Below are 27,224 nucleotides of genomic sequence, written 5' to 3' on the forward strand. Positions count from 1 at the left end.
GTCTGAAAACATGGCTTCAAAGAATCAAATAAATAACAAGGAGGAAGGGGGGGGGGGCAGGATCTGCTTCTTAAGGGGAGTTCATGCATGTAAGCGAGTGCGGGTGGGGTTTCAAGAGTTAGGGGTAGCAGGTTGAAGCGGAAGGGGTGGGTGGGGGGGGGTGAATGTGAGCTTTTGAAGATTAAGTGTCCGGATTAGTGTTATCTGAGCTTTTCGTCTCCCTCTACCCTCTCCTCAGTTGGCCAGGTAGCTCTGGAACAGGGCTGAGAGCACGCAGCGCCGTCTAGCCGACGGCCGGAAAAGGACAGGAAAGAGGAGAAGGCGTCTTCCGGACAGGGTAGGCGTGCGGAGGAACGTCCACAGAGGTGAGCGTCCAGGTGGGAGAGAAGGAGAGAAGGAGAACGGGGGGAGACCCAGCATGCGGGCAGCATGGAACAGTTGAAGGAGCAGAAGCCCTTCTGCTCGCTGTCCAAGAGCCAGAGAGACCGGGAGAGGGAACGGGAGAGGGACAGAGAGAGAGACAGAGAGAGAGAACGGCGTTACACCGCCTCCCTGGCCTACAGAGACAAGGAGGCCTGCCGGGTGCCTACCCAGAAGTCTTACAGCTCCAGCGAGACCATCCAGGCCTACGACCATGACCCGTCTCAGATGCTGTTTGGAGGCAGGATCCAGGAGATGGCTCTCAAGGAGGCCATTGACTACGCCAGACCAGGTTAGTGGTGTCCTTAGACTCGGATCAGAGTGGGTCGACAGGTCACGGACCGCATGTACAAACCGAATGCCAAATTTCGATGTGGTAGCTTTGCAGGGAGGAGTGGTTTTGCCGGAAGAAAAAAACCGATGTAAACTAAATCAATGATCGCAAAGCAGAGTCGAGTTACGTTTCCTAATAACATCCCCTGGTGTTCGCCAACTGAATGATTTGAGAGTGTCACACCCTTTAAGGGAGGTGTTCCCGGTCTTCCAAGTACTCATCGTTTTACGACATTCAGACTATCAGTCGACCCACACACTATCAGTCGCCACACATCTGCAGGTTTTTGAACACACCTAGAAAGCAACCCCACTTTATGACCCGTATAAAGAACCCAGTCATTTTTTCTCAATAATTTTTATGGAATGTTGATTATGTATGAACAGGTCATAAACATTTTATTTCAATGTCATTCCATAATTCACAAAGATTTTAGTTAATTGGCGCCCACTTGAAAAATAATGATTACAATGACATTGTGGGAGGAATTAATGCTTAAATCATTTTGAAAGAGTATTTGATCATGGCAGTGAATGAGTGTTATTATCATCTATCAGATAAAAAAATAAACTAAACATATTTGCTATAATTAGCATTGTTAAATTATATTAATTACTTTATAATTATGTAATTATATAATTTTGACTTCTATTTCGATAGCTCTGAAATGAGAGAGGAAAACATCTTCATATCAGTTACCAGTACCTATTTATCTTTACTGTTAGGTACAGAATAGCACACTATGATTGTATAATGCTTGATTTTACTGTACATTTTCTATGTATAGTATAAGTCCAAATGTAAAGTTTTATGTTTTGTGTTTTTCTGTAGGAATTATTTGATAAAATGTCAGGAATAAAGCAATTTACTTCGTAATTACAGTCATACATTACATTTCCAATAATCTATTATTTTGTATTTCTAAGTACAAATCTATATATTTGCACATTGGGTCTTTATAAAAATGTATTTGATATTAAATTCATTATTAAATTTTATGAAGACCATACCATAAAAAGCCTGACACTAAAGCATTTGTATTTATTAGATAATATCCATCAGATTTGTTTTCCCATCTACAAGAAATACGCCGTCCACGGTATTATTGTTACCCTGACATGAGATATAATCTTGTAAACCCATAATTTATTTTATTGCTAACATCAGAATCCACATTTTCAATCCAACCTTGACGTTTTATTTGATAACCAGTTACAAAAGTCCAGTTTCGCCATGACAACTAGACAGTGTTGTGTGATTGGATAAAGTCAAATGGTGTTTTGCTTTTTTCAAAATTCATTTTCTGTAAAATCAAGACAATCCTGTAAAGAAAATTGTTTTCTGATGCTCTGTATTGGGAAGTCAACCAATATAACCTCTAAGCAAAGGTAGTTCTTGCCTATTGTTAAGATGTCAATACATTTTGATTCAGTGACCTCAAGTTCAGCCTTTTACAACTGAACAAAAACCTTCCACCCTTGTACAACTTATAAAAATGTCTCAGCTTTTAACTAAAATGTTTAGAGTAAGATCAAACTGTGGCTTGGTGAAGAAGCGTCTTATTTAATCTTGCCTGTTATGTTTTTTACAGGGCAGGCGTTCTCATTGAGGCAACTTGGGATATGTGAACCATCTTCTCGCAGAGGCTTGGCACTCTGCCCAGAGACAGGTCTGTCACACCCCCTAAGCAGCTACACTAGAGGAACAGTCCCCACAGAAAACCATGAGCCCACAGCCCTGGATCGTACCATGGATCTCTGGGGTAGGGGGGCTAAGTCGGGCCAAAGCTCGTGCCTGTCAAGCCGTTCGAACTCCGTCCTCACCCTCACTGACACGGAAATGGACAATAAATCGGACACCGAGATCGGTAAGTCTGACGCTTGTGTATTTTTATACGCTTTTTCATGCATGTGGAATATTAAAAAATATTTTCAAAGATGAATAAATAAACACATAAAACACACACACACTGCAGACCAGTGGCTGATTGGCCTGGATGGGCGACAGGAAATAGAAAATCATTGGTGAAAGCCGTGTGTGTAACAAGCGGGTTGGTGGGAATAGTATATAAGGGAGGAGGCCAGCTGTGTGACTGCTTTCTGTGGATCAAAGGCGTGTTTCAGGGCCTCCTGTGGAAAGGAATTTGGTCTTCCAATTGAGCGTCGGGTGGTCACCTGGCCCCTCTGTAGGGAGTTTGATAAAGTTTCCCCACAGGCCAGCAAGTAATCAAAGCTAGATTGTAAGCCTCTGTCAGAGATTTAGCTTCGAAATTCTACATTGGTCCAACGAGCACGTACAATGGCTGATTAAGTGGGTTCAATGGTTTGAAGTGCAAATTTGATCACACACAAAACCTGAAACTGGAGATGTGGGGTAGTCTTAAAAGCAGTTTGTTGGTGCCTCAAACAATTCACGAAAAAACAGTCTGCTACAGTGATTTAAATGATAATGTTTTGGATTGTGCTTTGAACGAAGATATATTGAATGTATTCTCTTTGTGTTTGTTGCTACAGAGTCACAGTTTTATTTGTAGCGAGAAGTTTGATGTGTATATACTTGTCAGTCTAGTGCAATTTAATTGAAAGCCCTGCATTATATTTAGATGCTGTGTTATTTTTTATTTAGGTGAATTTAGATGTATAATTTATACATGCATATCCATTTGTGTGCCTTTTTGTTTTGACATATTTATATGCTCAAGACCGTGCTGGAGACCGGATAAATACTAACCCTAACCCGGATAAGAACTGTGGCAACTAATTTGTAATAAAGTAATCACAGTGTTACTTATGATTGCCCTCAAAACAGAAACCTGCCATCTTTTTTCTCCTATCGTCATTAAGCTCCGTTTTAATGTAATTCAAAGCAAATAGAGTCAAACCGCTCAACCAAACGGACAATTTGCAGGCACCTCCTCAACCCCTATTTCTGGCAGCCATGTTTTTTTGTTATTTATTTATTTATGTATTTATATCTAGGCATGCATTGTGTAAACAAAACCTCCAATCTCAGAGTTTCTGAAGCTACCGAGAAGCTGTCTTCAAAAAACTCTCCTCCGCGCTGCGACCCCCCCCCCCCCCCCCCACAGCCTCTCTCCTTTGGAGTCTCTTCTGGAGGAGTCTGGAGGGCTGCTGTTGATTGGGTCTTGTTAGTTTGACTCCCCGCTGAGGCTTTTATCTCGCCCACTATTCCCCCTATTATTTTAGTCATAGGAAGATAAACAATACATTCCGTAAACGTCTTGTTCACAGGTATGGAACTACTCATTTAGGGACCAGAAATGGTGTCCGGATTTATGTTGTTGTTGTTATTTCTTAAGATGGAACCGTGACCTTTCCCATGTCTTTTGTTTAGTTTGTATCTTTGCATATTTTTTTCTTCGTCTTTCACCGCAAAGGATTAAGACATTTTGAAGATAACCAACAAAGCGTTTCTGATTACTTATTGAGTGCGTGTCTCATATTCAACATGACTTTCATTTTTATCTATAAAGCTCTTGTCTCCCTGCCATATATCTTGCCCCCTTTTTTAGTCATGAAGTATTGCACTTTCGACTTTCACTATTTAATGAAGCAGCTAAGAGAAATGACCCATCCAAAGGTTTCCATCAACTGAATATGCATTCTGAATCTCAGACAAAGGGCCGTTCAGCCCCACTTATTCATAAATGAACTCAATATTTCATTCTAATTTGCCGCGTTCTGGAGAGTGTCAGACACAGAGGAGAACGGGAGTGTGGGCAGACTGATAGAGCATAGCATCTGCAACTGGTAACCTCCTGGATCTGAGAAGGAAAAAGACAAAGATTTAAGATGTGCCCGTTTTTTTTTTTTTTTTTTTTTTTTTTTTTAAAGACCTTGGTTTACAGTTGGAAACTGTTCCGAGAATTGATACCCAGGTTGACACCTTTATTTTCTTAACTGGCTCTCAATTCAAGTCAGCTCAGCTTAAGTTGAACAAATAGTAAGGAGTTTGGTTTGTTTTCTCTTCACACTAACATCCTTTCAGAACCCAAACGTGAGCACGTGTCAACATCTTATTTAGCCAGTAAACCTAGTAGATTAATTAATCTGAATTAAATCAGAGTGAGACTTGATAAACAGGACTGTTTATTAAGGCAGGTTCCACCTACTCATAGTGTGAATTTAGAGAAATTACACTAAATAGACCCGAACAGCTCTACAGAGCGCACCATGTAACATGTGGTTCAGCCCATTTTTATGATTTATTAAGAATAAAATGATACAACTCTGTCCCCTTGATGAAACGTCAACATCACTCAAGGTTGAGCGTGCAGGAAGAGGAGCTTCCGAGACAGACATTTACATTTAGTCATTTAGCAGACGCTCTTATCCAGAGCGACTTACAGTAAGTACAGGGACATTCCCCTGAGGCAAGTAGGGTGAAGTCCCAAGGACACAACGTCAGTTGGCATGACCGGGAATCGAACTGGCAACCTTCGGATTACTAGCCCGATTCCCTCACCACTCAGCCACCTGACTCCCCAGACAAGGTACTGTCCGAGCTCCAAGTCTGATGGGGGGTCAGATGGCTGAGCGGTAAGGGAATCGGGCTATTAATCAGAAGGTTGCCGGTTTGATTCCCGGCCGTGCGAAATGACGCCGTGTCCTTGGGCAAGGCACCTCACCCTACTTGCATCAGGGAATGTCCCTGTACTGTAAGTTGCTCTGGATAAGAGCGTCTGCTAAATGACTAAATGTAAGTCAAGTCAGAGCAGAGGAACTGCAGTTGAAGTGTCCTGAACGCACCCACGGAAACACATTCTCCATCTCCCCACCCCAAGGTTGGCTTCCGTGTGTACTCACTATCAATACTGTGTGCATACCCCTCATTAAACATGAATGACCGTACGGCTTTGAAACGGAGCTAGGCCCAGTTTGTTTTTATTTCTCAACGCTGTCACCGCCCCATCGCTGGCGGAGAAAACGGCAGCAGTCTTCATCAGCAGCGTCAAACGTCATAAAACAGCTAATGCACGCACACGCTCAACAGCCATGACAGAAAGCTCGACAACGTTGACTGTGAGATGTCGCTCTTGTGACAACATTTGTCGGGTGGCCAGGTGAGCAGAAAGGCCCCTGTCTTCAATCCTTTTGAACCGAAACGGTTAACCTTGGGTTTAGAACGACTAGAATGTTCAAGTTAGTGTCTTTTATATCTACAGGTAGTACCGTGTTGAATTGAACACTGTTTTTCAAAGAGATGTGTTAGGTGTTTCTTTCATTTTGACTCATATCATGAGTGATCTGATTTCAAAATAAGTCCGAATTATTCAAACAATCGAGACAGCTAGCTGGGTTACCTGGCAGTTTTACACACCAATTCTAGGACGGAATATGACTCTTAGCTCCTTTTGTGTGAACCCTTCCAGTAAAAGGTTAATTGAATCGCATGAGAAGGAAGTGTGATGTGCAGTATAGCACAGCATGCTCCAAAGATGGAGCATGGAAGCACCTTATATTCTCTCTCCCTCTCTCAATCCCCCTCTTTCTCTCTCAGTCTCTCTCTCGTTCTCTCAAACATACCTCTCTCACTTTTTTATTTATCTTTTCCTGTCACACACACACATGCAGCTGGATTCCTAAGAGGTGAAAGTGACACATTATCTGTCAAACTCCTGTCACAGATCCGTGCCACATTATGTGACAGTGGAATCAGTCTATTGATTGTGGGAAGACAAATATACTCCCTCATCACATTCATAATTCAATACGAACCAAGTCGAACATCTACGGAATAAATCAACCCGTTCGGTCAGAGGGTCTGACCATCTGTGATGCATTTGAGGAAAACTCAGAAACTGGCTGAGACACAAGCAATCCCATCTTTCCAGAGAGTTCCATAGCGGCTCCATGTCTTTGAGTCTCTGGTCCTTGTGGGAACATTCTCTCATCCCTTCAAACTGAAAGCTGGACGATTTGTACGTTTGATGTTGCATCGTTATTTCCCCTTCACTCTGGTCCTCCTCGGTGCTGTCAGTTAGGGCTGCCGCGGTGGTTCGCTGGGTGGCGAAGTATGTGGGACACCATGTGACGCGTGTTCAGCCGCGAGGTGTCATAGCGGGCAGTGAGATCATCCATCACATAAATACTTTCTACTTTCTATTCCGGTACAAGACGACAGGGGTGCTGGGAATAGGTTCCTAGCTCTTCACCAGAGGAACAGTCAATTTCATTTGAACTCTACTAATGCAGGGAATACTTTTATTACCAATGCATGCATTTTTATATGTTCCACCATTGTCTACCTCAGGGGATTTTTCTTTCCAAGTTTTGAATTAGGTTCCAGTCGGACTCTTGAGAGCAGAATGTAATGGAACCATACTCTTTCTGTCCAGACCGGCAAACCAATCGGTGTGCTTGTGTTGTGTGCCGCAGAGCAGGAAAAGGCTATTATGATTAAGATTTACTCCACCATTGTCAATTACCACACTGTACTATTAACTGTCCTCCAGAGAGAATGCCTCATTGCCTCTCATCAGTCAGTTTAATTGAGTAATTGTATTAGAAATTGACTATTGAATATTCTTGGAGCCTATTGTTAGTGTTTGTGGACGTTTTCCCAGCTTGTTTTTGTGGAGGGGTTTCGAACTGGGGTTTGACAAACGGTGCAGTGCTGAATGACCTTGCTCTCTGTGTCCTCTTACTGCTGTCTGTTACCTGGGGGGCTTAGATTCATCTCTTCCACTGCCCTTAAACCAATAAAGCAGTCCCTTACAGGAAGTGTCAACTCAATTACTTTCAAATACTTTCCAGTAATTGATCCATGTCATTGACCCAGTGTTGGTCATGGTCTACAAGTGGACTAGAGTGAATCGGGTGTTAATCAAGTGTTGTGGCCTGGCAGTGAGTAAGTCCAAAGCTGTATACTCTTGATTTCTGATCATGATGACCCTCTCCACAAAGGAAACCACATCAATCCAGTAATCCAGCACCGGTTTCTAGATCTCTCTTTCAGTCGATGAGACGTTTCCCCCATCGTGCTGTTTCATCGCCCAGCAATCATCGCTGTCGAAAACCTGAAAGCAAATCGAATCCCCTCTTGTCAAACACCCAGAAATAACCAAAGCTGATTGAACGTCTTGCTGTTGGCTTTCCTATTTCAGTCACAACACCACCCCTACAAGCTAAGATATTGATTGGAAATAAAAGTTGTTGAATAGCCATTACAGGACTGTGTGTAGGCCTATCTATGTCTTGTAGATAAGATGGAAATTTATAGAAGCATTAAAGCAGTGAAGATAATACCATGGCATGGTATTAAACATGATTCACGTGGTTTAGTCACATGGAGATAAGTCAGATAGGGAGGGAACATGTATGGAGGGAATAGTCATGCAGTGGTATTTCAAATGGTTGGGTGATTTAATTTCATCATCAAACAGATAGGATCGTCTTTGATATACTGTGTTAAGATAAAACTGTTCGCGCACACACACACAGCTACGCCACACACACAAACTAAGCACACACATTTTACACGTGGTAGAAAGGTCAACACACAGAGGAGGAAGTGGTGAGCCATTGTGATGAGTGATCACATGACAGTGGCCAGGGAGGATGGTGTCACTTTCACTGTCAAACTCATTAGAGTCTAGAAGGTTCCCTCTCCTCTCCACCGTCCTTCCACCACTGCACTCGTGTGGAGAGCTCTTTCCTTGCTCTCAGCCTCTCTCTCCCTCTCTCGCCCTCTCTGTCCCCCTCTTTCTCTCTCTCTCTCTCTCTCTCTCTCTCTCTCTCTCTCTCTCTCTCTCTCTGTCTCTCTCTCTCTCTCTCTCTCAGTTCAAAGGGCTTTATTGGCATGAAAACAACAATTGTTCATATTGCCAAAGCAACGGTAGAATTACAGAAATATTCATCAATGTAAATCATGGCCTTATATATACTTATATTTCATACACTTACATACAGAGAGACACACATGGCAGTTTAACATATACATACGTGTAGCTACACCACACAGGTGTACAACTTGTATCCATGTTATTATTATTCAAGTTGGTATATTATTAATGTTGCCAAATAATCGGTAGAAATAAATACATAAATAAGTAAATAGATACACACACATATAATATATATATATACACACATACACACGTGTACATACACCCACACGTATATATACACACGTATATATCCATACATACGCACATACACCAGGTTATATAATGATAATAATAATAGTAATAATCAAATAATAGATTAGAAATTTTGAAAAATTACAGTAAAATTTAAACAAAATACGAAAACAACTCTCTCACTGTCTCTCTCTGTCTGTCTCTCTCTCTCACTCTTTCTCTCTCTCTCTCTCTCTCTCTCTCTGTCTCTCTCTCTCTCTCTCTCTCTCTCTCTCTCTCTCTCTCTCTCTCTCTCATGCTAAACATACAAGAGCAAACTTGTGTAGATACGTCTGTATGTGAGGCAGGAAATGCATCATAATTAAACCGTACTTTCGGTAAAGACTTCCGAAGCCAGAAAGTATTCGGATGGGATACAGATAAATATGATAAATTAAGACAATCATTGTAATAAATTTGCAGTGGTACCCTCCCCCTCCCTTTGTCTCTCTGCATTGAAGCTCAGAGTTGTGTAAGACGAGGACAGGGAAGTCTTTCAGCCTACAGCTAGTGAGTTGGAAGTGGTTAGGTAGAATATTCTGGTCGTGATTAAAAATGAATGGTATCAGAATACATAAAGCACTTGTCCCAGCTTCCCAGAGTGAAGTATCCTGAATATGTGGTCACTTCTGAGGCAAGCCGAGGCATTGGATGTCATGACTACTGAGGGCATGCTCAAATAACAGGCTGTTCTCAATTCAATTCATCTCATCGCCAGTGCAAGCCTAAGCACTTTACAGAATATAGATTTGAACGATTGAAACTGTATATTGCGTAAACTGATGAATGTTCAGAGAAAACCATACTGTCTTGTCTTTGCTTTATTTTCAAAGACAACCACATCATATTTGATACGATGGGTTTATAGCAGTGCACTTGTCCAACCCTAAAACACAATGGACATGAGACAGGATGTCAGCTTTTGTAAGGAATATTCCCTGTGAAGTTATTGTAGCATTTCAACTATGACTCAAGCCACGGAACATTTACAGGATGCATTTTAATCAGGATTTTTTATTTATTTATATGAGTGCAGTGTTTCCCCTAGGTTTACATCTTTGGGGGGGGGGGGGGGGGGGGGGGGCTTATTTTGTGATGGGGCGCTATATATATATGTATTATAAAAAATAAAAAATAAAGTAAAATATTTTTGTATTTTTTTTATTCCCTTGACGTTCCAGGGTGGGCGGGGAGTGCCGTTGAGGGGGCGGGTCGCCCCCGTAATATAATGGTAGGGGAAACACTGGAGTGAGTGAGTTAATTTCGCAATCTTATATAAATGTGGTGTACTCTAGCTGTATCTCCTCCACATTGTCTCACACGCAAAAAAGATCCAGATGTCTTCAGTATCTCAAATAGAAATGGGGTTGCCATTTTAGAAAATGCCAGTTAAAATGCCACATCATGTGGGTGGGGTTGGGGGGGAGATAGGGTAGTTACCTCGCTGTTTCTACCTGTGCTGTGTGATTAACCTGTCAACACACATATATATTTAGGCACCATTATGAGTGCGGCCACCCATGGAACGTGTCTTGGCTTGTTACAGCTCATCCTGGTGGTTTAGAAGAAGGATGGAAGCGGTAGTGAGCCATCGCAAGGACCTGAAAGCCTGGCTGTGTCCCTGCCGGCTGTGTCCCTGCCGGCTGTGTCCCTGCCGGCTGTGTCCCTGCTGGCTGTGTCCCTGCCGAGGGCTCTGCTGTCCTGCCTGGTATTGATCCAGCCCAGGGGCCTGAAGGAGGCTAGGGGTCCTCCCTGCCAACTGTGGAGGTCACTCAGATAAATTGGTTAGGTTGCCTTTTAGCAACTCAGAGGTCAAAGCCCATTCATCTTGTTACCCCACTCTATCCTTTTAGAGGGCTCAATAGTGGCATTAGACAATGGGCCAGTGCAGGGGCATTCAATGACATAGCGTTTGGCGAATAGGTTAGAGTGTTTGCCAGCTATTGTTTTTTGTTTTTTTGGGGGGCATCAATCGGGACTGTCTGATGGGGTTTGGATGATGTCTTGATGTGGTCATTTTTTTCGTGACCGCAGGAAAAGGAATGCGTGTCTTATCTATCTATTTCTTTGAGATGGTCTTAAGTGAGATCGTTTTCAGTGAGATTGTCTTAACCCTTGTGTTATCTTCGGGTCATTCTGACCCATCAGTCATTGTGACCCACCGTCGTATTGCGACAAATTTACCTCATACAAAAACAAAGTGAAGCATTTTCTTTTAACTGTCGGGCTGTCTCAGACCCCCCACATTGGAATGGTTAAAAGAAAGTTATTTTTATTTGTTTTTGTATTGGGTAAAATTGGGTAAACACAACGATGGTTCGTTATGAACCTTTGGGTCATGTGACCCGAAGGCATCACAAGGGTTAAGTGAAGTCCCTGTCAGCAGAGGACAGTGTCAGGATGGATACCTGAATTGTAAACACAGTATCATTGTTCATTTGAAGGCTTCAATATATTTCTGCCTCATCAAGGATGCATACCAATGAGCTTTATCTGGTTTTCACCCCACACATCTGACCCCCCCCCCCCAGACTGAATTAAGTGTCAGACTTTGTGGAAATATAATAAATGTAGATCTGTCACTGGGGGATTGTGTTATCCTGCAGCATTCAGAGGACTGTGTTTCTTCTCATTTGAGTTCAAGTTTCACACACTCCCCTGTTCTATAGCTGTCAAACAAAGCTCCATAATTTGGACACATGCCTTGCTACAGTATGGTGCTCTGTGCTGCAAAAGTCCCGCGTTTATCAGCATTTAAAGTGGCTAGGAGGTTGTTTGCTGATGGCTATAGGTTATTAACATTATATGTATGTGTTTGTGTGACAATTAACAATGGGTAAATCAAACATAATTATCCCGCTTTATGATTATAGCCTTTTCTCTGTGGTTTCTCACCCTGTCAAATACTGTACACCAACAATTGGTCACTTTCTTTGGAGAGCAGTTCTCAAGCCCACCCTAATCAGAGCCAATCAGATGCTCAGTGTGCAATCCAACCTCTCCAATCAGGACGATGGCTGTTAATAGTGTATATTTGAACACCTGTTAAACAAGCAGCATTTTGGCTTTGAACTTCATCTCGCGAATGGCATATTTCACTTCTACAGGCTTCCCTCACACAAGCTGTTTGTTTATAAATCACTTGAAGACAGAGGGCACCGAGGGATAGCATATTTCTACGGTAGATCCTTAAGAGTGTGCTCTCAAAAGAAGTATGAGGATGACATTTGGGACTTCATTAAAACGGCTTTAGAGAGAATTTTTCTTCCACCCCTCTGCCGCATGACACAATATATTTACGCCGGCGTAACGTCATTACTCACAAATGGCACACCACAGAATTGGCCCTACACAGTAGCTTTGTTACATATTAGATTAAGTGACTGATGACATCCTACATAATACATTACATCATCTTATCATTACGGCGCAATGTTGGGTATTACCTTTCACGATACAGGCCTTACCGTCATACATTAGTTCAGTGTGGCATTGCTGTACAGGCCAAGCACCTGAACAGCTTTCTGGAGTATAGGGACAATATTATCTATTTAAAGTAAAACCTGGACAAATTATTTGCAGCATTCATATAGCAGTTGCTATATAGCTATTCTCTATTACAAAAAACTTGGACTCAACATGACCTGTTAAAATGAAGGTGAATTAAATCTACAGAAGGATTGTTCAGGATTGTCATCCTTAACAAGGACATTGAGATTAGTGCAGAGAAGTAAAATATTTGATTAAACAATGATTAATTTACCCTTTGCCTGCTTTGCTCCGTGCATTCAGTCTCAGATGTAGCTGAAAGATCAAAAAAGAGGAATACATTAGCAAGAAAATTGAGCATTATGCTAATATGCCGTGGTCGACAACTCCACTCGTGTTGGCAAGCAAGCACATTTGCAGCTCCAGCTTTTATTTTCTTATTATTATCCCAATCAAGTGTGAACTACGTTGTTTTTCTCTACCGGCTGGTTATCGGGGGACATATTCTTTCCATCATTTAGTTTGTAGATGTATGTGTTGCATGCACCAGGTGCTTACTGACAACTAAATGAATAATGTGTCTGGCAGAAGGGGAAACGCAGTCAGGGGAAGCCGAAATCCCCAGCCTCTCCATTAATATCGGAGTCCACTCTTTCAAGGGATACTGCTGACATTTGGCTCTCCGTGTAATAGAGACCTAACCTTTAAGCACTGTGTGGAACAAGTCATTTTTCATAATCGGTCGTCCATTCTGGAGCTTTCTCAAACTTGTGTCCATCGACGCGTCGGCTGTGCTCAACGCCCTGCCACTGTCAGAACTCTTCATCTCTCGCTTGCGACGTGTCGTGATCATAAATTCTGTTGCGGCCGAATTGAAAGTTGTGATCAGATTTATCGTCTGTAAAAAGCCAATGGACCCTGGCATCACCTCCTAGCATCAAGTATACCGCCTAAGAGTCAGTTTCTGACGTGATGGACAATCTGAGTGCACATTTGGTTAGGACCATGTCGGTCTTAATACCTCTAAGCCAGACTTAAGCCGCAAAACACCTAAAGAAAACCTCGGGATCTCAAGTGTCTTCTCTGAAACCTTGCCACTGAAGGAAAGTCATTGTTTCAGCAGCCAGTAATGATGATTAGCCACAATCTAGGGGATCGACTGCAGATCGGTCAAAGACGTTGGGCATCCTCAAAGGAGAAAGATGGCCGCCCGTTCCGACCATGAATACAGAGCAGATTGATTGTGTTTCCAGGCAAGATTGAGAGGAAATCTTTGAAGTGTGGCTAGTAATAATCTAGGTTTGGATGCCATGAAATGCAAGGCAATTGCCTTACAGTTAAAAGCTGCAACGTCTTAACCCTCAGGGATAGATAATTTGAGAACAGTCTTGGATGTGGTTGATATTTTTTGGCTCTTTGTTGGTGGTTGGCGATTACAAAGTTCACTTAGATGTACCGTATAGGAGGATGCATTTGTACAATCTGATTTGTGAAGAAGTTGCTATGAGCAATGAAATCCTTAAATGATTAAAGGATAATTTTTTGGTTTTGCTACAACTTGACCTGAGATCATCGTGTGTTAATCATTTCTGTGTGCATTGAAAAACTATAATTGTTCACATATGGGTTATTTTATTCAGCCATCGGGTGACGTTGTTCTGGAAGTAATGAAAGTCTTCAACATTAGAGTTTTAATTCTACTAAATGAATGAAAAGGCCGTCTTGATGAATGTTTGACTAAATGTTCTCCTCAGATTCCTCCTTTAACTGTAGCTTGTACAATATCCATCACAGAAGGTTGCTAAGGAATTCCAGAAATAGCCTTTTATTAAGGGAACAGTGATAATATCCAGTAAATCAGGGAAAAGTATTGGGTATACGGTTGCCATCAATAATAGATTGAAAACAAGTCGGCAGTGATGGAACCTGAGGCCTTTCCTTTGTGGAGGTCTTAGCGCCGTGGCGGTGCCTGTGAATAATGCATGGTCCCAGATAGACTTCAGCTCCCTCTGCTAGCTCGTCGACTGGCTGGCTGGCTGGCAGGGGCGCCACTATTGCCTGGCAGTGATTGGCTGTGCCTGGAGGGCACTAGAGGAGATGGGAAATCACCAGTTCCATTTATCCACAGCAAGGCAGACCTCCCACTGTTCTGGACTTTTGTGTCTGGGCCCCTCATTCTCCCGTCTGGACCTCTGCTTCGTTTCAGTCATTACCACGGTGCTGTGTCGCTGTCGACCCCATGGTTGTTGTCGCCTTGACGGTGTGAAAGGGAAAGCTGCACCCTGGGACCTTTTTTTTCTTTTTGACAGAGGAGCAGGTTCAGATGTTGCTTTGATAGGGTGACTAGAATCTGCGCAGAATAGCTGGTGCTTGCTGTCGATCCTCTCTCTCTCTTTCCTCTTTCTCACCTGTCTCTTTTCTCTCATCCTCCCTTCCTTGTCTATCTGGCTCTCTCCTCTCTTCCCTCTCTCTCTCTCTCTGTCCCTCCTACTGTATCCCTCCCTTCCTCCTCTCTCTGGGTTCCTTTCACACGCGGACACAAGGAGCTGGTGTGGGAAGCGTCTGGGGGTTGCAAGTGACCAGTCTGGAGGACCAGGGGGCTCACAGCGTCCCCCCACCAGGGGTCTCTGCGGGGTGCCTGGCCCGAGCCCCCCCACCCCCGCCAGCCCCCCATGGGGTGAGCCCCAGCCATTTCAGACAAATAATCCATATTCTAAAGGCCAGCTGGATGGACACCAAAGATGTCCTCAAGAGCACAGAGGCATCCACTCTCTCTCTCTCCTCTCTCTCCCTCCCTCTCCCTCTGTCTTTTCACTATATAATAAACATCAGCATTTCAGGCGCCCTCGGCATGTCAAACCACTCAAACACCTCGATGAATACCCGCCATTTAGTGAGAGACAGAGACCGTTCCCCCCCCCCCCCCCCCCCCCCGTTTTTATTGCTAGAGAATGAAGTGTGTAAGTAGAAACGGAAAAAAATAAACCATGGCCCCTCTCCTATATTGTTTACTCAGTTGAAATTCACTGCAGTATCTTTGCCAGTGCATACTTCCCCCCGCCTCTTTCTCTTGTTTGTTCATGCAGTTGTTGGGAGAACAGGCCGCTTGGCTGTAGGTGGCTGTATATCCAAGGGCTTTAGGGGTAAGCCTGTTTTGACAGAGGATGGCTCACCTCGGGCTGCTGACCTGGGCTGGGCATATTTGGAGATTGATATTTATTCCTGGGATGGCCCTTTCTCACCACCTCTGTCTTCACTGCACAAGCACAATTACTGTACGGAACTGTAAATCTAACCAGGCTGTCTTGACTCGATGAATCCACAGAGTCCCTGAAAAGCCCATTATCATGGCAAGCTGTAACCTGTTGTTGATGTGACACAATTAGGGGGATAATTGTTGATATCCATATGTATGTCTTGTGAGGATGTGTTGCGCTATCTGGGTCAATTGTGACTATAAAGAGCGTTTACATTGAAATGGGACATGAGGGATACGCACATTAACAGGCTCGTTGTTCCACTTCTATGTCCTTCAATTTATGTGACTTGGAAATAATGTTAAAAATAAATAAATAACGTTAAAGGAAGATGTTATCACAAAATGTAAAATCCCCAGGGTGTTAAAACAGGACAGATATGAAAATGCCTATCTCGAAATTACTGCTTTTCCTGGGTCCCAAATACGCTTTGTGAACTTCGATGATGGATAGAATAATTAAAACAACCCGTGTGGATAACCCTCATCGCACGGGTAACTGGGGCACTCCCTCGACTACCAGTTCTGGGAAGAACGCTCTTTTGTTGTAAAACTGAATCTACTCACAGAATGTACCGATTAGTTTGGGTATTTAGGTGATATTTAAGGCAAATGTTACACACAAGATTTTTGCCTGTTCAACTATTGTCAGGACTGAGTTAATCTTAAGGTGAGGTGGTAATCAGATCACACAGTTTTACTATGAATGCGCTGTGATGAAGGTAGTCTCAGTTTAGACATAATTTGTAAATTATTATAATATAAAGGAAGAGGTTTGATTAAAAGACATTACATTTATTGTTGACTGTTGGTGTCATAATCAGTTGTAGTACCCAAACACAGTCCTACTTATGCTGTTGGATGAAGCAACATATTATGTTTCTCCAATTGATGATTTAATGAGTACCCATATCGACAATGCATCTTTAACACATAAGCAGTCATTTTAGTCTGCAGTTGTGGCATGTTTTTAAATTATGTATTCAAGATCAATATCACATTATGCATTTCTTAATGTTGAATCGAATAGGTTGTCTCCACAGTTTGAAATAATTAATATTCAGTGTATCAGAAATATTGGCTGATACCAGTGCTATTTGTGCATGTAAACTTTGCATTTTCACACCTACCATTTAAAAACTGTTTATTTGAAAAATGATCTTACTAAAGGCCTCATTACTGTACAGTCGTGGCCATAAGTTTTGGCAATGAAAAATTTATTTTGCAAAGTTTGCTGGTTCATTATTTGAGGAAAATGTTTTCACATATTTGTATAGAATACTGGAATACAATAAGGCACATTTTATATTTTTTAAAGCTTTTTTGGGGTGAACATTTTCAATATATGCAAATAGTCCCCTCTTTTACAGCAGTCCATCTGCTCTTAAAAGCCAATCAGAATGATAGAGGGATTTCACCTGGCTAGAACTAGTTCACACTTCCCCTGTGCTGATGATATGACTTACTGAAATTATGTTAGCAGTCATTTTATGCCAAGGCCCAGCAAGCTTTGCTAACACAAAATATATGTGGCTCCCAATACTTTTGGCCACGGCTGTACTTAATACAGTGACAATATTCAGTAATCGTGTCAGAAAGGTCCACAATTAAAGCTGGAAGCAAGGGCTAATAAGTTATCATAAATATTTACAGATTTGTTGGGGGCAAACACTTCTAACATGAACAACTTGGATGTGCTCACATTTAGGAGCATCCTTCACTCATATGTTTTACTCCATCTAGGCTCTATGCCAAGGCTGAAGTGATCCCAGTAAACTAGGGTTTCATCACTGATTCTACCAGACTTGTATCAACTGTCGTAGGGAGCATGTCGAACAACAGGTTCTCAGTTGTAGATGTCAGGATTTCATCTCAAATTCTTCTGTGACGTATATATTACTAGTTTAAAAACACCATATATCCTTATATTATTGAAAATGTTCAAGTGAACACACTACTTTAAATAATGTACAATTCTTAAAAGATTAAAAGACATTCTTAGTTTTTATTTTCTTCAAAGTATGTAAACATTAACAAACCGGAAAATATTTGACGCAAGATAAAACATTTAACCACAATAAAACACAGGAAACATGACAGGCCGTCTACCCTTGACAGAGAAAAGATAAAAGCAATCTGTTGTTTTTTTTACCTGCATTATTTATGTATGTATTTTATGACTGGACTTACACATCCACTATGATTTATGATCATAGAAGCGTATACGTAACTATATAGTTTACTGTAGTGGATTGAATGCTGACTCCTATTATTCGTGTATATCTGGACCATCTGTATTTTCTTCCAACTTCTTGTGAGTAATTTGTCAACATAAAAACTTGGAATATCTCCTTGTCCTGGCATTTGACAAAAATCTTGAGTTTCACACTAGTATGTCAAAGCCGACATGATGGATAACTGATGGGTGAGAACTGCTTATATATAAAACCTTCCTCCAGGATGCTATTTACTTGAGACACTTTGAGGTCAGAACAATTATGTTGATTCGATCAGCATGCAGTGAAAACCAGACTTGTGAACACGTGTCATGTCTGGTGTCATTGTTTCTCACCTATTTCCAGATCGTCTGGGCGATGTGTTTCTAGGGCAAACCCACTCTCCCCGATTTAGCTTTTATGGTGGCAACCTCCAATCCTTTCATTTCTGTTGGAGGGTTAACACGCACGCACGCACACGCAGACACACACACACGCAGCTCAGCCTATCATGTGTGACTGCCGCACCATCCCGACAGCGTAACACGATCCATGATAGAGTGCTGCAAATCGTCCTGCACTCCGTCTGCATTCGCACGTTAGGAGGGGGAGCGGGAGATAGATCCAGTTAAAAGAGGAGGAGGAGGGGAGGAGAGAGCGGGAGCGAAAAGCGAGAGTGAGTGAGTGCGGCAGGGGAGGTTGGAAACTACGAACGATGCTTGTGTGGCTTTCCGGTCCGCTGGTTTTTAACCCTTGTGGCTTTGCCTGAGTGCCACCGATGTCTCAAACAGCAGCGCGGCTGAGCTGTGGTGTGACTGCGTTTAGAGAGTGGAGGATCTCCAGAGCACGTGTCTGTCTGCTGTGAAGATGCTTTAATATCATTATGAGAAGTGGACCAGAGACCCAGGGGGAATAGCTTCAGCCTTCTTCAAAGGTAACATTTGAACTTTTCTCTTGCTTCGCCTGGGTGAGAAAAAATATTGTACATGAACTGTGCTTTCGTATATATATTCAGCTTTTTTATATTCCTTTCACATTTTACCATTGGTGAATTTTTTTTTCGCATTTAAGAAAAATAGCAGCTCTCAACTTGGGTTATTGTCATGTGTTGTAAATGAAAATGATGTCCAGATTTTGTCAGATGGATATTACTGAGTAGTACAATTGCTCAACCATTTCCTGGGCCTTAGTGATATTGCAGCATGATTCCTAACAGATTTCCTTCTCCACATCTCCTTCAATCCTCCCAAGGATCTTCATTTTATGAAGAGCTGGTCGGTTTGCACTTGGTCTGATATGATATTTTCTGTTGTTGGATACTAAACAATGGCTGACACAAGCTTGTACATGTGGAAATTGATCATGCTGCATCTGCAGTGTTCCTCTGACAGGGATCAAGTCCACTGAACTGGAAATATTTACATTGCAAGTAATTGGAAACAGATTGCTGCTTGGAATTTGACAGAGTCAGGTTACTGTACAGTTGCCCAGAATTTCTTTTTTGAGTTATGGAGCAAAATTCTGTTTGAAACATAGTAGTGCAGTAGATGGTTCTTAGGACCCCATTCTGTTTGAAACATAGTAGTGCAGTAGATGGTTCTTAGGACCCCATACGTGAATTCATAATTTTTTGAAACAGGCGTTTGTTTTTATAACTTAAATATTTAATCCAATGATTGTGCTTCATGCCTTTAAGCCTTTGAAATGGTGTCACAGGGGAAGACAGACTCCATATGTCACATTAGGGGATTCCTCCAGCAGCCACTGCAGGTACAAACAGTATCATCATATAGTGTAACACCTGAAGGATTATGGGAAATTGGAATTACCCATAACTGTACCTGCTGTTTCTTATGGGGGGGGGGGGTCTTGACTTCTCTTCATTCACCATGCTGCCTCCACACTCTGTGTTGGCCGACAGAGACAGATTGAGGTGCTTAGCGGAGCAGTGAGCGCCAAGACAGAGAGAGTAATGGGTGTCTGGGAAGTGGTGACCAGCGTTAGCCGAGCAGATGCATCAACAATGGTGGGAAACTTTGCGGCATCGCGCTGGGTCACTCAGCCTTGGTTCTGTGTACATTTACAGGTAATTGCGAGCAGGTAAATGCAACGAGTTTGTCTCTCTGGGCGCTGCATCACACGAGGTCCACCTCAGAGTTAGCATGATGATTTATAGCAAGGGCCGCTAAGGTGAGAATCGTAGAGCAAGGTAGCAGTATTTTTAGTCGCCTGATTAATTGCGCCTTGCGTTTCTTTTTCCCTTTTAGTTTTTTCTGAATGTGTAATTTTGTAAGTCCTCTGCATGTCTTTGATTTATGCATGTGGCCAACTGTGATTTTGCCACAGCTACCCATGTGCTACGTGTGCAACCCTCTGAACCAGTGCTTAGCTAGGGAGCTAACACAAGCCTTTGACAGGTCAAACAGTGTTTGAGTTAAGGAGCCAACGACACACATCTGACACTCTTAACCACGTCACTACTCCACAAACCCCCAAACTCCTAAACTGATCTCTGCACTTAAAAAAAGCAACTGAATTGTAGTTCTGTTCACCACAAAGCGTTGTCCTAACATTCAGTCAGGGACACAGAGAGAGATCTTCCTACAAAAAAGGAACTGCGGAAGCAAGCCTAGCCGTCTACAATTGCCTGCGCAGAACAAAGAAGCTGAATATTTTCGGAATTTATGAAATCCCCTCACAGGGTGAATGCCGGGGTCATCTTCGAGAACAAATATATGTTGCAGGTCAGGTTTGGAAAACAAAGCACGCAACATCTTTCACTTTCTCACAATACGCATACCGTTAGAATCAGTTGAAATATCATGTTAGCATTCAGTTCTCATGGCTTTGGGAGTAATTTCAAGTATTCAGGCCTCTGGCAAGGTTAGTCATAATGTGAACCATCTGCATTAAATTTGTGCTTGATAAGCATAATGTGCTCCAAGATGCGTAAGAGTTTGGATTTATAAATACCTTTGAACAACTGCTTTTGTTGTTTGTGTTGAATATGAAATTAGTTAATAGATTTTTTTTGGGATGTGTTTTGAAATTAGTGTGCTCAAGTATTACATGATGAAATAATGCAGTAAGAAGTCTTCAAAGAACCAGCACACTATAGTTTTTTCTTTTATGTTTAATTTTAATATATGATTTCTTATGGTGTAATATAATATGCTGTTTAGAGATTTCTTTCAACATTAATACTGAGCCAGTTTTGGCACAATCCACAAAATCCTCTCAAAACAATATACACTATAATTTAATTAATGTATTTTTCTCTTAATTATCAACCACATCTGTATTACCATAGCACAGAGATAATATGTGATTGGGCCCCTGCTTCCATACATATTATTTTAAGTATCCTGTAATGATACTGTGGAAGAAATTGGGATTTCCTGTGTGCTTACATTAATCACTAATCAATAGAAGTAGTCATTGGATACTAGTTAGTACGTTTATCATGTAAGCTTGCTATTAATAACAGTATATTGTGTCTATGTGTCAGGTTAATAGATGTTCGGGGTCAGGAGAAAGTACTGGCTAAACGGTCCTTGTCATGACTACAAGGAGAGCTCCAACTATGAACTCTCTAGTGTGAGAGTTGTCATGTGTTGGGAGCAGTGAATCTTTTTCTCTGAGACTGTTGTAACGTCATTCCTGCCTGACTGTCACAATCTATGTTTACATTCTTGTGCCCTATAAAAGATGGTCCTCCGGCTTTCGGAGCGGAGAGAGACCTGGTTGAGACCTAAGCTTGGTGTTGTGTTGTCATTTATGGTCAGAAGACTGGTTTTCTCTCCCAATCTGCAGATTAATACGTATTAAAATCCAGAACTTAACTGAACTTAGTCACTCCGTTTATGAAGAGACGGACAAAACACTTTCTTCATCAATACCAACCAAAAAAAAGACACAAAATAATCTGTGAAGAAAAACAAGGTCACGTTTTTTTCCCCTTCTTTTGAACGATGAGCCAGCCAATCAAATCCAAGATCACATTTCCTTGTCTCTCATTCGTCGGTGAGAACCCAAATCTCACTGCACCACATACTACCCTATTCTACCCCATTCTACCGATTGACGAGGTTGAAATATCCCTGTGAATGATGTAATGATCCTGGCAAAGGGCACCAGTCTGCTTATGGGTTGTTTACCAGGGGACATTTACAGGCATCATTATCCCAACAGTCAAGCCAGCGGGTGGGTAACATAGCTGGAGGTGAAAAAAGCTATTTAGCTACTTTATAATAGAAAACTCCTACACATGCTGTTTTCACATACGGGGTCAAGGATTAGCAGGGACTTCATCCCCCGTCGACCTGCTGCTTCCATTAGACCACTTCATCAATCAGTGGCTCTAGGAGCCCAAGGATACATCGCTTCTGAACAAAGAAACTTGTTTAACCATTCTCTTGAATTTCTGTATTTTATCAACCTTGTGTGCAACCGATAACTAAGTATTTTCACAGTTCACTTCTCTGACTGACAAATGTAAAACATTTGTATTTCATTATTATAATAAAAAAGCTCAAATCACACATATACACACACAAAAACACCTTATCGATCATGGGTTTATCAGTCGTAGGCGAATACAGTGTATGTATATAGAAACATTGCAAACTACAGTCCTCAAATTGGTTCTCACAAAAGAAACACCAGCCAATTTGGTTCGGTAGCAAGCATCCTTTTGAGTAAGGCTCAACACTTCTTCAGAATGATTTTGGGTGGAATAATTGGCTGTGGATGTGCAGTTAGGAAGCAATCTGAATGCAGCACCTCTAAATGGCAAAGCTGTCAACACATCAGCATACAATGGGACACATCAGAACTCACCGGAGTCTCTCGACGTCCCAGTACCCTTTGCATTAATCAGGGACATGGGATGGGAAGAAGACTGAGAGAGGCCCCTTTGATCCTCCAATAAAAGGCCACTTAAGCAGATATTTCTTCACAGGTTCATCTGCTTTGGTCTGTTTTTCTGGCTTAACATGAAGGAGTTCCTTGAAGAGGCCAAACATTCCATCTAATTAAGGACACGTTTTACACTCTCTCTCTCTCTCTCTCTCTCTCTCTCTCTCTCTCTCTCTCTCTCTCTCTCTCTCTCTCTCTCTCTCTCTCTCTCTCTCTCTCTCTCTCTTTCTCTTTCTCACCTCAACTCTCTCTTTCTCACTCACCTCAACCATCTCTCTCTCTGTCTCTTTCAGTCTCTCTCTCTCTCTCTCTCTCTCTCTCTCTCTCTCTCTCTCTCTCTCTCTCTCTCTCTCTCTCTCTCTCTCTCTGTGTCTCTTCCAGTCTCCCTTTCTTGTTTTCTCTCTCGTCTGTCTTATTCTCTTTCTCTGTGTCTTTCCCTCTCTTCTTCTCTCTCCATCAACCATCAAACCCAGAGGTGCCCTTTGCCATTACTGTACCATTTCGGCTTGCTCTTGACGCCTTTTGAAATAGTTGGCTTACTCTCTTTGATGTTGTCTTCAAATGAACGCCGAGCAAACTCTCAACTCCTGACCCAGATGCAGCTTTATCATGTTGAATTTACATTTAGTCTTTTTTTTTTTTAACCGCAGTAGCTCAACACTAAGCGAATTGTGTTTGTAAACTTGTACGTATGCTACTGACTGGCAATACAAGTGCGTGGGCAATTTTCACAGGATGTCAAGAATCAGCATTATGTGTTTTGAAAGGTGAAGGAAGACTAGTGCTGTCTGGTAGCATTCTATTTCAGGGTCTGGCTTCTGGAGGATTACTGCAAGTGGCAGAGTATTCATTATTTAGATGGCAGTAGTGGAGTAGGGGAAATGGTGGTTCCATAACCCGCTTGACTGTCACATGTGTGCCACTATGGTAGATGGTAAGAGTAAAAAAAAAAAAAAAAAAAAAAAAAAAAAAAGTTGTGCTTTGAGAATAGTTTTCCCCAGATATGGAACTTGTGGAAACTCACAGCCGGCAAGGAGACACATAGACAGTACAGTAAGATCTTGTTCCCTCAGACTGAAGCTGGAACCGTTAAAGTGTTACTACGGACATCGCAAAGAACCTAACCACGATAAACAGGAACGGGATAGGTCAGAGCTGTAATGTAAATCAGATATTATGTTCTGTGAATGTATGAGTTTCATTACATTGTACAGCTTGATGTAAATGTAATCAAAGCAGTGTATGCACCATGACAAACAGCTAATTAACCAAATGACAGCTTGATTTCTACCATATTCTGCTGCCTTGGCACACAGTCCCACACAGTTTATTGTTTCACATTCTGTTCATTGTGAGTGAGACGAAAATGCCCGTTGTGACAGCGAGATCGCTCCTATCTGTTTGGGGACTGCCAGAAAAAAACGGCTGAATTCAAACAAAAGAAATTGCAACACAATGTGGCAGTGAAAGTGATGTGTTTCAGTCACAGGCCCGAGCGAGCCAGGAAAACCAGGATTGGACTTCAGGCGTTATAGTAGCATCTCTATTTTGGCTGTAACATTTTACTGACAGTTTTATCCTGGACACCAAGAGACCCACTGTGATTAATGCACTGCCATACTGCTCTGTAGGATGTCTTAGGGCTCGCTCTCTCTGTCCCTCTATCTGTCCCTCTCATTCTGTCCCTATCTCCCTCTCTCTGTCCCTCTGTCTCTTTGTGTCTGTTCCTCTCTCTCCCTTTCTCTCTCTCTCCCTCTCTCTCTCTTGCTCTGTCTGTGCCAGCTCTCCTCCTTGATAGCTCTCTAACGTGACTCGACACTGAGGAGATTGATAGCGATCATTACGCGGCTCTGAAAGAGCAGCGCAGGCCCTCTGCACACACTGGCCTTCTACCAGTGCAAACCACTGCCATGGATGAGGACAGATGGATGATAGCTTTGTGTGTGTGCTGTTCTGTGTACCTGCTCCCGTGGAAAGAGTGTTGAAATTGCAAAGTAAAGTCTGATTTATGCTACACGTGCAAGTACACGAGGAACAAACAACCCACAAAGGCACTTGTGTTCTAACTCATATAAATGAGGGTAATTTGTTACCATGTCTTGAAACAAATGGCTTGGCTAGTGTTAGCGCTTGGCTAGTGCTAGCACTCGGCTAACCCATCAATACAACAAGCGCCTTATCATCTCACCTTGAATATTAAAACAGGATATCTGACAGGGTGTGGCGGCATCAGATTTTCACCCTCCACTTTGTAAACAATATCCCTGTTTTCCCAGGACTCGCCTCACACTCCGAGTTGTGGGGGTCATTTATCGTATGCCTATTCCGGACTCCTTATGGCTGATTTGATTTGTTTACCCGTATGAGTTTAGCCCTTAGCCTCAATCTCCTGAGAGAGCGAGATTTAGCATTTAAATTGGTTGATCCTCCATACGTTTGCTAAAGCTGTTTTTAAAGCATTACATTGATGAAAAGCAGGCGGTAATCCCCCAGGGAGTGGGGCCTTATCTGACTAAACACCTGACAATGAGGTTTCCATTGTCACTCGCGGACCACAACTGCTCCGATAAGGGCCTTCCCTTTGTTGTTATTGACCTTCATCACCGAGCTTTGCCCCCCCCCCCTGTGTGATTTCACAAGTGGGAGGATGACACTTTGGACTAAATGAATCATCTTGGCGCCAATTTAAAAACTAGCAAGTTATATACACAACCAACCTTGTTTCGGATTCCTGCTCAAACTGAACATAGGTAGTATCTCCTCTGTCCGTGGTAGTCAGTGATGTCTCTGGGAGCTATAAACCATATCTTCTCTCCATTGCATCTCTTTTCGGCTTCGTTATCTCTGTGGTTGATGTTCCAGAAGATGCGGTCTGGACTCCGCCGTCACTCAGAGCAGAGTCAATTTCCGTGACACAGTCGGAGGTAAAATAGGTTTCTCTAGCCATTATCCGCCACGCATTCCCTTGGAGACGCCCCAAGTTTCTCACGTGTGTCCTCTCCATGGAAACACCACCATCTCTGCCCTCAACGCACGCCACAACGCACGCCACAACGCACGCCACAACGCACGCCACAACGCACGCCACAACGCACGCCACAACGCACGCCACGCCAACGTTTTCTGTTCACCAGCGAGGGCCCAGATTCCATACATCTCATTCCACAGCCAAAAAAACTTCTTCAGCTGCTCCTCCTCCAAGCTGAGTCTCTGTTTAAACGGACCATATGTTGCCTATTTCTACTCGTTTTCTCAACGATTTCTCCCCTTAGTTTTCGTTTTGTGCTCCTAATGAACCCGAGTGAGATGGGGCTGATTTGGGTGTGAAACAGCCCGACGGGGTGCGAATGTGCACCCGCCTCCACCTCCCACGACTGCCATGTGGCGCACAGGAAGAGAACTTGGGGCCTATCAGAAGTGACTGGAAATAGCACACGTGTTGGTTATGTGTTTCCTTATCTAATTGAAGCGAAGCGAGCAAGATTAGGGAGGCAGACGACGAATCTCAAAGCTGTTCCCTTTGGGTTGACAAGTGGGTCGCGGTTTTAGAAACATGTCAGACGAGGAGACAGTGCTGTTATATGTGTATGATTGGTGAGTAAAAACCCGGTTAAGGCATGTTCCTATGTCCCTGTTATTGTATGGCTAGTAACGAGCATGGTAACACGTTATAAGATATAATCACATGGTTGATGACTTCCAAAAACTGTCTGCTGTCAGATATCAGCCAATGATGTAGAAGGAAGAATGTATTCAGAGGGACTTCTTCATAAAATCAAGGCTGGATAGATTTTAAAATGTCCATAGCATGTACTGTACAGCATACTTTATTTGTCCTTCCTGAATTTACTTTGACAATGAAAGACTATGGAGGCCATGGGTACTAAACTACGCGGCTTTATCATTCTCATTCTGCGTTTGTAGTTTAGTTCACCTGCAGGGAAACTGGCCGTATAAATGCCAGTCTGTACAGTCTCTGTTTGCACGGCGGCAGCATTCAAATTACATACATTTTATATCCCAAAATACACTATATACATTTACATTACATTTAGTCATTTAGCAGACGCTCTTATCCAGAGCAACTTACAGTAAGTACAGGGACATTCTCCCCGAGGCAAGTAGGGTGAAGTGCCTTGCCCAAGGACACAACGTCATTTTGCATGACCGGGAATCGAACTGGCAACCTTCAGATTACTAGCCCGCTTCCCTCACCGCTCAGCCACCTGACGCCCCTATGCAGTCCACCGAGTGAGATCATAGCTGTTTCAGCCATTTAGGTGGGGGAGATTTGGGTCTGTGTGATTACTTCACAGGGGGGCACGTATTGAACTTCTTGTAGTTGTAGGGTTGTTCTTGGACATCTTGGTGTTTAGTGTCATCTGTGAAAACGCACAGATATGTTGGAAATACTCTAGAAGTTACCCAATCTGAGTTACAATTCATTTAATT

The 27,224-nt window shown here is 42.5% G+C and overlaps 1 protein-coding gene across 4 annotated transcripts in view; it reads left to right on the plus strand.

Moving 5' to 3' along the window:
* The first annotated feature begins 633 nt into the window (after nucleotides 1-633).
* The window catches only part of si:dkey-237h12.3 (teneurin-3), an 85,417-nt gene continuing 58,826 nt past the window's right edge, over nucleotides 634-27,224 (plus strand). For 2 of the 4 annotated variants that reach the window (XM_067248399.1, XM_067248398.1), the window contains exons 1-2: nucleotides 634-712; nucleotides 2,346-2,621. In XM_067248399.1, the coding sequence (XP_067104500.1) occupies nucleotides 649-712; nucleotides 2,346-2,621 (340 nt within the window). In that variant the 5' untranslated portion in view covers nucleotides 634-648. The remainder of the gene's footprint in view (nucleotides 713-2,345; nucleotides 2,622-27,224) is intronic. The other 2 variants (XM_067248401.1, XM_067248400.1) reach the window with 1 other exon arrangement.

The sequence above is a fragment of the Osmerus mordax genome, chromosome 12 (assembly GCF_038355195.1).
Source record: "Osmerus mordax isolate fOsmMor3 chromosome 12, fOsmMor3.pri, whole genome shotgun sequence".
NCBI lineage: Eukaryota > Metazoa > Chordata > Actinopteri > Osmeriformes > Osmeridae > Osmerus > Osmerus mordax.